The 12,679-nt window shown below is 43.9% G+C and overlaps 1 protein-coding gene across 1 annotated transcript in view; it reads right to left on the bottom strand.

The window, feature by feature from the left end:
- LOC138293866 (protein starmaker-like) overlaps positions 1-12,126 on the bottom strand; it is an 80,906-nt gene extending 68,780 nt beyond the window's left edge. The window contains exons 1-2 of the mRNA XM_069233167.1: positions 12,114-12,126; positions 10,957-11,067 (exon numbers count right to left, since the gene is read on the bottom strand). Of these exons, the coding sequence (XP_069089268.1) occupies positions 10,957-11,067; positions 12,114-12,126 (124 nt within the window). The remainder of the gene's footprint in view (positions 1-10,956; positions 11,068-12,113) is intronic.
- Positions 12,127-12,679: the final 553 nt, after the last annotated feature.

Here is a 12,679-nt window from a genome sequence, read left to right as displayed (position 1 = left end):
AAAACAGCTGCATGCCTCATCCTTGGCCTCCCCAGCCACGAACGAATTTCACCACACCTCAAATCCCTTCACAGGCTTCCCATAGACAAGAGAATCACATTCAAGATCCTCATCCACGCACACAAATCCCTCCGCAACACCGGCCCAACCTACCTCAACGAAAGAATCTTCCACACTCCCACACGCAACCTCCAATCGGCCGACCTCGCCGTAGCCACAGTCCCCCGCATCCAACGCACCACCACAGGAGGCAGGTACTTCTCCTACCTCACCCCCAAAACCTGGAACCCCCTCCCCACCAACCTTCGCAAAACCAAAGACCTCCTGCCCTTCAGAAAGCACCTCAAGACATGGTTGTTTGAACAGTGACCCTCCCTTCCCCCCCTTTGAGCCCCCCCCAGCGCCTTGAGACCCTCACGGGTGAGTAGCGCGCTCTATAAAAAAAAATTGATTCATTGATTGTTTGAATATGGTACAGCATGTCAGCATCTCGAGACACCACTTCTGCCCAGCTATGTTGGATCTGCTGAATACTTCAGTCAATCTTTACCACAGCAGTCAGTTGGCATCTGACACTCTACTAACGTAGTTTCTGCACCAGCAGCTATCATCTGAGAGATGTGGTGGACATCTACCCAAACCAAGGCACCTGCCTTTCTCTCCTCAAGGTGAATGTGATGCCCCCTACCTGCCGTATTCACCCATTACGCTATACCCCATCTAACCTCAACTACACCAACAAACCTTAAAACAACCTATACAAATATGACACGAATAAAGACAAAAAGGCAAGTCACAAAACCTCTCAAAATTCTGACAATACTTAACACTACTAACACAGGCACAAGCAAAAGAAAGAACCTCTTTAATCTCCTTCAAAAACGCCACTCTCTCTGCACACCACCAAAACACTTCCACACACTCCTGAATCTGAAACCTCCAAAGAAAAATGTAGGAATACCTTTTGTGTAATTTCTGTATAGTGCTATGATGTTTTACGAGTTTTCCTACTGAAACCCATGCCAAATGTTGATACCAGACAACGCACTGTAAAAATCGACTCGTCTTCACGTAAATAACTGTTAAAGCCACGTAATGCAAAAAAATCAATGTCATTACCAATGCAACATTCATCTTTATGTGCATATAGTAATTATTTACATATTATCTATGTGCTTTATTTGTTAGCTATATCTTTTAACTATATAAATGCAAAACCTACAATATTCATTGAATTAATGGTTTATTGTAGGCATTTTAAAAAGATCAAATGAACCACATAAAATAAAATAAGTAATTAGTTTTGAAAATATAGTTTTATTATTCATTTTTATTTTCAAAGTTTATTGGACAAAGCATGCTAAAATACGCTCATATGAATGTCCCTTGTATTGCAGTTGTTTGTCCTGGGTATAAGTAGTAGCAGATGCAGTCACTGTTGTGTAATAACATGTTTGAATTAGCAGGCACATTTGTTTTCAATGTTAGTTCACAGGTCACGTTTTTTAAAACAAAATGTGCATTGTTGTGGCAGTTTTATTCCTCAAAGAAATATGTGTCAGGGAGTAACTCTAGGCACTTACATAATGACAATAATGCAATGTTAAAAAAGGGCAGCTTATGCACCATGCGAAAAGTTCCTATGTGACATAATGCTCACAATCCAACAGTGGCCCCATAATTGTAAATAATAATAGTAAATTAAAGAGTTCTATAAAAAAGGCATCCCTGGTGTTGAGCCTTTGTGCCCACACAGAGGTGGGTATAGGATAATGAGGACATCTTCTATTGTGTTCAGCCCAAGACATTTGGGGTACTGCTTTAACATAAATAATATGTATTTGATCAATAGGCATAATCTTGTTAACATCCAATTTTCTAAAGTTTCCAAGGTTTAAACAATGGACTAGGTAGACTTTCCTCATTTATACCTCTTTTGTTGTCAACATACCGTACGTCCTTGCTTTAAAAAGCATGCACACGTTATTCGGGGGTACATGGCTGCATGGCATGTGAATGAGAAATATTGCTATTACTCAAGACTCATGTAAATAAGTGTAAGTAGGTCATGTGCAACAATATATTGATTGCAAAATATAGGCAGCTACAGTGATAGACCAAGATGAATATTTATGTTGTTAGACTAATGAATGGCATTTTACTCATGATGTGTATCGAATTTTTAGATGACCTGCGGTGTACAAAAGACGTACTAAGACCATATATAACAATAATAATGCAATTTAGAAAAATCATAAGATGATTTACTGTTGGCGCCTCATAACACCTGCACTGTTGGCTGGCTAGTACTGTGCCTCTGCACAGAGTGTATTGAATTTACACCATGAAAGAGTCTCTTAGTCAGTGGTTCACAACAGTGTCTGTTCATTCACATAATGTATTTGAAGTCACTTTTCTAGCTTGTGAAAGCCAACGTAGTTAACATTACTTTCATTCATAATTATTCATGTTCGTTTAAGATATGGATACATTTGGAGATTTATATGTATTAATTATGAGTTATATAATTTACAAATAAAAAAGCAGGCAGAAAAACAACTACTAAAACAACAGAAATTCAAGTAAAAAAATGATCTAATACATTCGTATGTAGAACAATGAATCTGAGAACAAGAATGTTTCCTTCTGTTAGACAACTAATTTTTATAACAGTTAGTACACTATTATATCCATTGTGAATGTAATGAAATATATAAAGTAGTGGGGAATTTGTTGTGGTGCTAGTGTGGGCTCTAATAAAGTAAGATTCAGCTCACAGATTACGCCAGGGTGAAAACATCGATATTTACAAGGAGTAGATCCTAATTTAATACTCGCACATCACGAGGAATTGTTCACCGTTTTGCATGATATGCTTTCTAGAGAGCCCAAAAGCTTAAAAAATGGCTTCTCAACATCCCCGGTATAATGACCTGTGTAGGCTTGGAAAAGTTGTCCTAATGAGAACTATAAAAGCCGAAATAAATCCCTATGGCCGAAAGGAAGTATAAAGAGGAACTGGGTTGTGTGTGCTAAAATAACTGGGACAATGAGGTCAGGAGTTGCCTGGTGGAAGAAGTCAAACGAAGTGAATCCAAGGCCTTTTGGGGCAATAATAGTGCATGGCAGCTGCCATGCTGCATCAGCAGTAAACTACTACATTCAACCGCAGGTGTGAGTTGAGCACTTTGAGAGGTTTATTCTGAAAAGGGTGCTACCTGCAGTGAGGCTTTAAATTTGGGATATTTAAATAGCCATACAGTACCCCTTGGCCTGTCTATTAAAAAGTCACTCAAAGGACGAGCCGCTAGGGAAGACTCCTAGATCGGACTGCATTCCAGGTGTGGAGCCATCTATATGGAATCCTTCTCTCAATTTCCTCTCCCATTCAACCTTGGATGGCGGACTCATTCTGAAGTCCTGGCAATGCACTGAAATTGTCCCGATCTTTAAGAAGAGCAGGCATGAGAATCCCAATAATTATATACCTATTAGTCTTATTGATGGTTTGCAGAAGTTGTTTGGCGGGCAAATTTTAGGGAAACTCTCTGGGTCATGAAGAACCGTATTTTATCAGACCTCCAAGGGGGGTTTGTAAAAAAAAAAAAACAGCATGAGTGACCAACTTTTCTGATTTTGAGTTATTTACTGGAAAAACGTTGTATTGGGGAACAGTCACGTATAAGTGGTGTTTGTGGAATTAAAATCAGCCATTGATTTGATCCCCTGCCACAAGTTATGAGAAGTCTTGGGTCACAAGAGGGTCCCAGAAAATATTTTAGTGGTGTTAATCAGGCTCCATAAGAATAACTCTGAGAGGTATGGGGACAAAAGAGAGTTATCTGATTCCTTCAGGGTTCAGAAGGGTGTCTGCCAGGGCTGCGTCTTGACCCCATTTTTTTACCTTATACAATAATGACTTAGTTCCATTTTTAGATTTTCCTGGCAACGGCACTCCAATTTGTTGGCGACACTCTTTCAATCTCAAAAACTCCTTCAGGCCCTCCAAGATCGATTTTCAGTATTCTGTGCTGATAGAGGGCTTGAGCTAAGTGTTAGTAAAACCAAGTTTATGGCGTACAAAGCAGCGAGAACTACTATTACAGAGCAGAATGTCCAGTTTGAGCAGTACAAGATTTGTTTATTTGGGAGTATAATAATCTCAAAATACATCTGCATGCCACATATAAGCATGTCCGTACTTAAGCTACCGCAGGAAAAAGGGCCTGTTCTGAAATGAGCTAAAATGACCAGACCTAGAACCCTTTCTCCTGCTTAGACATGTACAGTGTTAAAGTCAAAAGCTAAGCCCGTTACGGCTCAGAACTGTGGGGCCACATCAAAGGAACAGGAATTACCACAGTCGAAAATAGTTTTTCTTAGGTCCCTTTTAAACCTGTCACAGAGTACCCCCCATTTACCATTGCTGATAGATCATGGAGTGGGCCCAATTTCTTTTAGTTTTAGACTGAGACCATTGCTCTATTGGTACAGATTCTGGTCCACCAAGGAACTAGAGGCCTATATCGGGCCCACTAAAGGAGCTATTAAGCACCCAGGGATATTTAATAATCTCTTGGTTAGCATATATTAAAAGCATGCATTTTAATAAAGACCTGCAGTCCCTCTGGGTTTCCCCAGAGAAAGCTTATACAACATCTTAAAATTGATTGAAGAAAGGTTAAGGGAGTATTTATGGAGAGAGGAACTAAGGAGTTGGAAAGCGGGGAGCCAGACCGATAGATTGCTAGACCATAAAAATATTCCTGCATATGAACTATCTTTTGACTCCATCTCAGATCTCGAACCTAAGTGGCTGTATCTAAAATTTAGATATGGGACATACCAATTTATAGTTTTACCACTAATTGGGGAAACAATGCCAGTGTGTGCACTTTATGTTCATGATGTATGCTGGAGCCAGAAACGTTTTGCAACTTCTTTTTTAGGGCATATTTAGCGCCACGCAAGAAGTAGATTAAACCTGTGTGCAGGTGGCTAGGCAGCAGACAGTATGAAACTATGTTAATAATCTTGAGCTCTGATTCTAAAAAAATGATTGTTATTGGAGTTGCTAAATTATTAAACACTCATGGCTATTACACAGTTGTTATCTTACAAGAGCTACAACTTCCCTCTTTAGTAGCAATTAGTCTGCCAGTAACAATTACACTTGTGGTGGGTGTTTCTTCATTAATAGCTATATATTACACTGAAATTTGCCTGGATTTGCACGTTTTTAGGGCAAGGGCCCTCCTGTGTGTCTTCTTAAATTTTTTAAATAACTGCTGAATGTATTGTATGACTCCTTCAGATGATTTATGCACTGTCTGTGGCATTACATTTTAGACTTTTAACTGTTCCAGGTTGGATTTAACAATTAAGTGTTTTTAACTTTTAAATTGACTGCACACTTTAATAGCATTAAGGAGACTCTGCACTTTACTATTTTACTATTTGCAGGTTACAGTGAACTGTTTTTTGGTTAAACTGTGTGTTGGAAATGGCCCTTTTTGCAGGGCCATCCCTAAAACGTTTTGCTTCCTTCCTCCAATTTTTTCTGACCAGTTTTGTTGGCTTTAGGACTCTGGTCACATTACCACTGCTAACCAGTGCTAAAGTGCACATGTTCTCTGTGTAAGTTATATTGGTGATTGTTTTTTCCATGATTGGCATATTTGATTTAATAGTACGTCCCTAGTAAAGTGCATTAGAGGTGCCCAGGGTATGGCCTATCAAATGCTACTAGTGGGCCTGCAGCACTGGTTGTGCCACCCACATTAGCAGCCTGTAAACTTGTCTCAAACCTGCCACTGCAGTGTCTGTATGTGCAGTCTTGCACTGCCAATTCAACCTGGTAAGTGTATCCACTTTCCAGGCCCAAACCTTCCCTTTTTATAAATGGAAGGCACCCTTAAGGTAGTCCCTAGGTAGCCCCAGGGGCAGGGGGCAGTGTATATTAAAGATATTACATATACTGATGTGTTTTACATGTCCTAACAGTGAAATACTACTAAATTCAGGTTTCACTGTTGCAAGGCCTATCTCTCTCATAGGTTAACATGGAGGCTGCCTTCAAATATGATTAAAGTGCAGATTCCCTTTGAGAGAAGATGGAAATTTGGAGTTTGGTGTCTCTGAACTCACAATTTAAAAATGTTTTAGAAAGTGGGCATTTTCTTGCTTTAACCATTCTGTGACTCTGCCTGTTTGTGTATTCCCTGTCTAGGTCAGTTTGCCAGTTGGGCTGTTTGTGAATCCCCTCTAGACAGTGAAACAAAGGGAGCTGGGGAGTAGCCTGCATATCCTGATGGGCCATCTGTGCTAGAGTGGAGGGAGGAGTGATCACTTACACCTGAATGGGCTGTGCCTGCCCTCTAACAATGCAGTCTCTGACCCCCTGGTGTGTGTCTGGGGCCTGGCCTGGGCAAGGCAGGATCTTGTAAACAAGAGAGACTTCCCTTTGAAATTTACCAACTTCAAAGACAGAAAGCGGTATAAGTAGTGGACCCCAAATGCCATACTTTAGATTTCTTCAAGATCACTTATGGATTCAAAAGGAACTTCTACCAAGGAGAAGAGCTGAAGAGCTAAGAAGAAGTGCTGCCCCTGCCTGTCACTGTGCTATGTTGAGCTGTCTTACAGTTGCTGCTTCTGCCTGTGAAAGGGGACAAAGGCTGGACTTTGTGGTATATTCCTGCTTCACAAGAATCTCCAAGGGCCTCAACTGAGCCTGCCTCCTGTTTTGAAGCCTCAGGGCCATCAAAGACTTTCTCTGCCAGCACCTGGACTCTCTGCTGAGACTCCTGCCCTACCAAGTGGTGCCCTATCCAGTCCTGGGGCCCTTGAAAGGTGAAGTTGGCAGAACAAGAGATGAAAATCCAAGTACCGAACACCGTGCAGGGAAATTTACGACACACCATCTGCAACGCGGCTGAGAAATGGAGTGCCACTGGCTTCACGGCTAAAATAAACGCTCCACCTGCACTGCGGCTGGGAGATCGACTAATCGTGGCTGGAGAAACTAAGCACAATATCTGCTTGCAGCTGCTGATAACAACGTAAACCCCACACAGCGCGGGTTTCTAACACTGTGCGACTGGATTTTCCACGCATCATCCCTGGGTGTCAAAGTCATCCCGATTCTGCGCAGATCTGAAGTGCCCTGTCTGGAATTTGAAGCATTGCTCTCTTGATTGGGAGTAAACGATGCATCACCGACCCGACCGAAGAAGGAACGATGCCCAGTCTCCCTTGCAAGGAAGGAATTGACGCATTGCTGACTTTTCAGACAAGCGCTCGCACGTGTGGCTATATTTTTGATGCTAAAAAGGTACTTTGTGCAAAACCATTGCTTCCATTGTTTTCTATGGAGTAAGACTCTTGTTCTTTTGAAAATTCGTATTTTAACTTACCTATGTTGGATTTTTGTCGTTTTGGTCTTATTTGATTTAGATCAATATTGGCTATTTTTCTAAACTGGTGTGGTGTCCATTTTGTAGTGTTTTCACTGTATTACTGTGTGTGTTGGGACAAATACTTTACACATTGCTTCACAGTTAAGCCAGCCTGCATGTGCCAAGCTACCAAGGGTGTGAGTGTGGGTTAACCAGGTGTGTTTCTCCTTTTCCTTGACTAGAGTGAGGGTCCTTACTTGGACAGAGGGTAACCTGACTGCCAAAGACACCATTTCTAACACTGTGAAGTTCATGAGACTACGTATTTATTTGTTTTACTGTTTTATATTACCAATCCAATATAAATAGATTTCAACTTGATTAGATATTTACATTACATGTGTTGCTAAATGTTTGTTTTGTCTGAAAAATGACACATGGATAGACAATGGGATAAACAAAGGAACGTAATCCCCCAAAAAACATGATGAGATACGCATCTATATACATAGAGTCAGAAAATATACGTTTTACAAGAAATAATTTTATAGTTCTTTTAACTTGAAAGTTACTTTGGGGCTGATTACTAGTTTGGCAGTCGAGGACCGCCATATTGTCAGTCAGATCGCCAATGGGCTTGCGGTGCAGACCGCCGTATTATGAGTTTGGTGGTTGAGCAAATAAAAGACCGCCAGCTGTGTGCCTCCCCCTCCAGGCAGCACAGATCACTGCGGTCTCCAGGAAGCACAAACAGGCCGGCAGAGACCATGTTTCCCCTGGACCTATTAGGAGGTTGCACATCACCAATGTGACCATGGTGGTCCAACCATCACATATTAGGAGACAGAAACAGATAGTATAAAGGGAGACACTCACCTGCAGACAGCCATACACGTCTGGAGCCACCATGGAGCCATTCCTAAACGTCATGCTGCTGCTCCTGCTCTCCGAAAGATAACTAAATCAATGCTGACATGAACGACAGCAACCAAAGGTACACACACCTACCTGTATTGATATTACAAAAAAAATGTGTACCGCTAACAAACACATCATAGGGGAGGCCACCACGGGCAACAGCTACACCTAACATTCGACACACACACTCACATACTGGAACACGGACACCCACACATTCACAGCACGCACACTTCAGCCAGCACACACACACTGCACAGCAACAGTACACATTTATGCACAGCTACACAACACAGGCTCAGGGACACAGAAGGCCACACAGCAACAACAACACAACTACTGCGCATCTACAAATACATTCCACACACTCACACCCACCACTGGCCAGGGACTGGCCACACATATACATCCATGTACCTTGGCATACACACAACACCACCATCAACATCACACACACACATAGCACAATGGAATCACAATGCCATACTCAATGCACACTGAGACAAATAGACAAAAGACACAAAGCACACCACAACAACACTACCTGCAGAGATGTGATGGGAGCATCAGGACCACACATGGAAGGAGATTGCACTGGGACACATATCACGCTGTACAAGGCCACAAACAACATGCACACAGGAATTGGCCCCAGTGGATCTCAGGGACAAGCAATACCAATGCCAATTGTCATTCACAGTCACACAACGGGGGAGGGCAAGTGAACAAAGCACAAACAACTCACACTTGATGAGACATACCCCTACACCAACCAGCTGTGACGGACACACACCTAAATGGGCACATGCACACTCAAATGCAAAGCAAACTAGCGCAACTCAACACACTCCGTGTCTGCCCTGACAAAACTCAAGAACACACACACCACATGTAGACAATAGCCATATCAGGGGGACAAGTCCTACACTTTATATTCCCACATCACACAACACAAAAAGAAACACATTCCACAATAAACACAACACAATGCAATGACACCAACATTCAATCTACATAAACATAACCATCACACAACGCACACCCTTCCCTTGGGGGACAGCAGCACTGCACACAAACTCACATATTGTAAAAAACACCACATGAAGCACAAAGTAGCCCAAACAAACACAACTACAGGCACACAACCAATATCACTCAGGAACAACAGAAAGCTAGGGAAGGAAATGCAGGACAAAGGAGCATCCAACAAACCAACAACTGGTTGGCTTTATTGTAAAATAATGTTTCAAAACATAAGTCACTCCAAAGATTTAGGGCCAAAAGGCACAATGTTAGGCCCCTACTTAACTCCTGACTTGCCATGTAACCTCCACAGGTAGAGGCATCAAGATGGCAGCCAGGCACCTCGGGGTGATCTAAGGAGGTGTGGGAATGGGGTTGGAGTTTGGGCTTGGGAAGGGGGGTTGGAGTTTGGGTTTGGGCTGGGGAGGAGGAGCCTTCTTGGGAGAGGTGAGCTTCTTCTTGGTGGGGGAAGGGCATGGATGCTTGCAGGGGGCAGTGGAGGTCTTGGAGGCAGAAGGGATGGCCTTTGGGAGGGAAACTGTCCTTTTGGCGGTGGTACACGGGGGTGAACAGGGGTAAGGTCAAGTTCACAAAGGACAATTTTCTTAGACACATGGGGACGGTCATCAGAAGGGGGTTGGGATTTGGAGTCTGAGAGAGTGGTTGTCTGACGTGCAGGTGTGAATGTTTTTGGTGCGTGTTTGTGGGAAGTATGCTTGTGTGTGGTGGGTGTCTGTTGGGTGGGTGAGTGAGGGCATTTATTTGTTTTTGGCTGAGATGGTGTGGCAGTGCGGGGGGATGCAGTGGTGGATGGGTGGGTGTCTGTTGGGGTGGTGACTGCAGGTATGGTGGATGTGCTGTATGAAGGTGTGTCTGTAGTTGTGGTGTCTGCGGGTGTGGCGACTGTTGTGGATTCCTTAGGGTCTACTGCGGTGGTGTCTGCATGTAGGATGGGTGTGGTGGCTATATCAGATACTGTTGATGTGGTGTCTGTAGGTGTGTCCGATGTTGTGAGTGTGGTGCCAGGGTGGGGGGGGGGGGTGTAAGGGTAAGTCATGATTGTTGCTGTGTCTGTAGGTGGATGTTGCTTGTGTGCGTGCCGGTGTGTCTTGTGGTGCTTGTGTTTGTGTGCTCTACCCTTGTCTGTTGAGGTGGGTGCATGTGAGTCTGTCTTTGTACTTTGGCTAGGCTGGCGAAGGGAGGATTTGGACTGGGAAGAGAAAGGTGGAGGGAGATGGAAGACAAAGGGGGACTGGCTGCCGTCAGTGTGGCATCCAGAGCCTGAATAGATCTCTGCAGGTCAGCCATTGTACTGTGAATGTCCTCCAGGAATGCATTGCTCTGTTGGACTTGGGTTGCCAGTCCCTGGATGGCATTCACGATGGCTGATTGACCCATAGATATCAACCTCAGGAGGTCAATAGACTCCTCATGGAGGGCAGCAGGGGTAACAGGGGCTGGAGCACAGGTGCTTGTGTGAGTGCGCAGGGCCAACTGGGTGGGGAGCAACAGGGAGGGTGGTAATAGAATTGGGGGGGTGGAAAAAGATGGGTCTGCCACCACTAGGGAGTGACCACTGGAGGAGGAGATCTGGTCTCCCCTGTGGCACTCACCTCACCTTCTGGGACACTGGGTCCCTCTGTGTCAATGGTGTCTTGACCCGAGGTCCCGTGGCTTGATGCTTCCCCACTCAGCTCAGCTCCATCTCCTTCATCTGCTTGTGCTGATGCTGCCAAAAGAAAATGTAGTAGGGTCATATCATGGACATGAAAACACTTCAATCACAACTCTGAGAGACACAACATGCCACCATGTCAAGTAGCCCCCCGCATGAATTGCCAGCAAAGTGGCACCATCCTGTGCCAATACAAAAAAACACATGTGATATGGAATTACAAAAGTAACACATGAGCAAATCTTGGTCCCAGACAACTACAATAGCATGGATGAAGTCCAGCTACCACACTAACCATACCACAACTAGGTTACCACTCCACCCCAAACCTGTGCCACATGCAGCCCAACCCACTAAACCAGTAGCCAACAATTGGATCCCATTGTAAGGTACCCTATCAATTACGCAGACACAAGCCTATGACACATCTAACTTGCACTGATGTAATGTATCAAAATAACAGATGTTGCTAAGGAAATTCAAGCAACACTGGTGCAAACATGCCATTACTGGATTAGGTGACATGGAAACATCTGTGTCACTATGTACACATCCAACAATGGACAGTTCTACAAGTGACACCTGTCCAAAATGAATCAAGGAGGTAGTAGCACAGTAAATCAGATATGCCCCACATGTGGTGTTGCAAGGAACAGTAATGAAGTCAAGTCCTAAACATCATGAAGCGATGTCTCCAGGACACACACACGAATGGTCCTGTAAGGCCCAGGATATCCCCCAACCAATGTCTCACACCCATTTCCATGTGTTCTTCTAAGTGTGTTTGTAGTAGACAACTGTACTGTGCAGGAAGGAAGGACACAGACCTTACAATCACTAACGGAAGGACACCAAATTGTTGTACAATGAGAAGCAACATCACTTTCCTCATCTCAGTCATGGCAAGCACGGCATCTGACTGTGGATGAATCCATGACCTCAAACACATGTGATGCAAACATCACTGCAAGTCAGTCCATGAGGCATCCCAACAGTCAGGGCACAATTCCCAATCAACACACAGGTGCTGTGCACCTACAACCAACATTCCACATGAAGGGTACAAATGATCATGAAGTGGATCCATACCCTAGCCTTACCTGTCATGTCCATGATAGCTGCAGCAGTTACACATGACTAATGACATACTATGAAGCCTGAATGTCTCTGTCTGACAACATGTGTCTGACACAGCCCTTTCTGGGGCATCACAGTAAATAGACAACCATAGCAGATTACCATAAGGACAACGGGGGCTGCAGACAGAGCCTCATTTGAAGAGCCACACCTTGAGGTTCTTCCTGAAGATGGTGAGTGATAGGGTTTTTCTAAGGTGCAGGGGTAGGTTGTTCCAGCTCTTTGCTGTGAGGTAGGAGAAGGACCTTCCTCTGGCGGTGGTTATCCGTATGCGTGGTATGGTGACCAGTGCTTGCTGGGTGAAGCAGGGAGGTCTGGCGGGGTTGTGGAAGGAGACGCTGTGGTTTAGGTAGGCTGGTCCGATGTTGTCAATGGCTTTGTAGGAGTGGGTGAGTAGCTTGAAGATGATTTGTTTCTCTACTAGGAGCCAGTGCAGGGTCCGCAGGTGCTGGTAGATATATTCCTGGCGGGAGAGGTTCAGCACAAGTCTGGCAGCAGCATTTTGGATGCGTTGCAGCTTTCAGATATT

This window comes from Pleurodeles waltl, chromosome 4_2 (assembly GCF_031143425.1).
Source record: "Pleurodeles waltl isolate 20211129_DDA chromosome 4_2, aPleWal1.hap1.20221129, whole genome shotgun sequence".
NCBI lineage: Eukaryota > Metazoa > Chordata > Amphibia > Caudata > Salamandridae > Pleurodeles > Pleurodeles waltl.
Note: the sequence above shows the minus strand (reverse complement) of the source record. Positions and strands in the feature narration are given on the sequence as shown.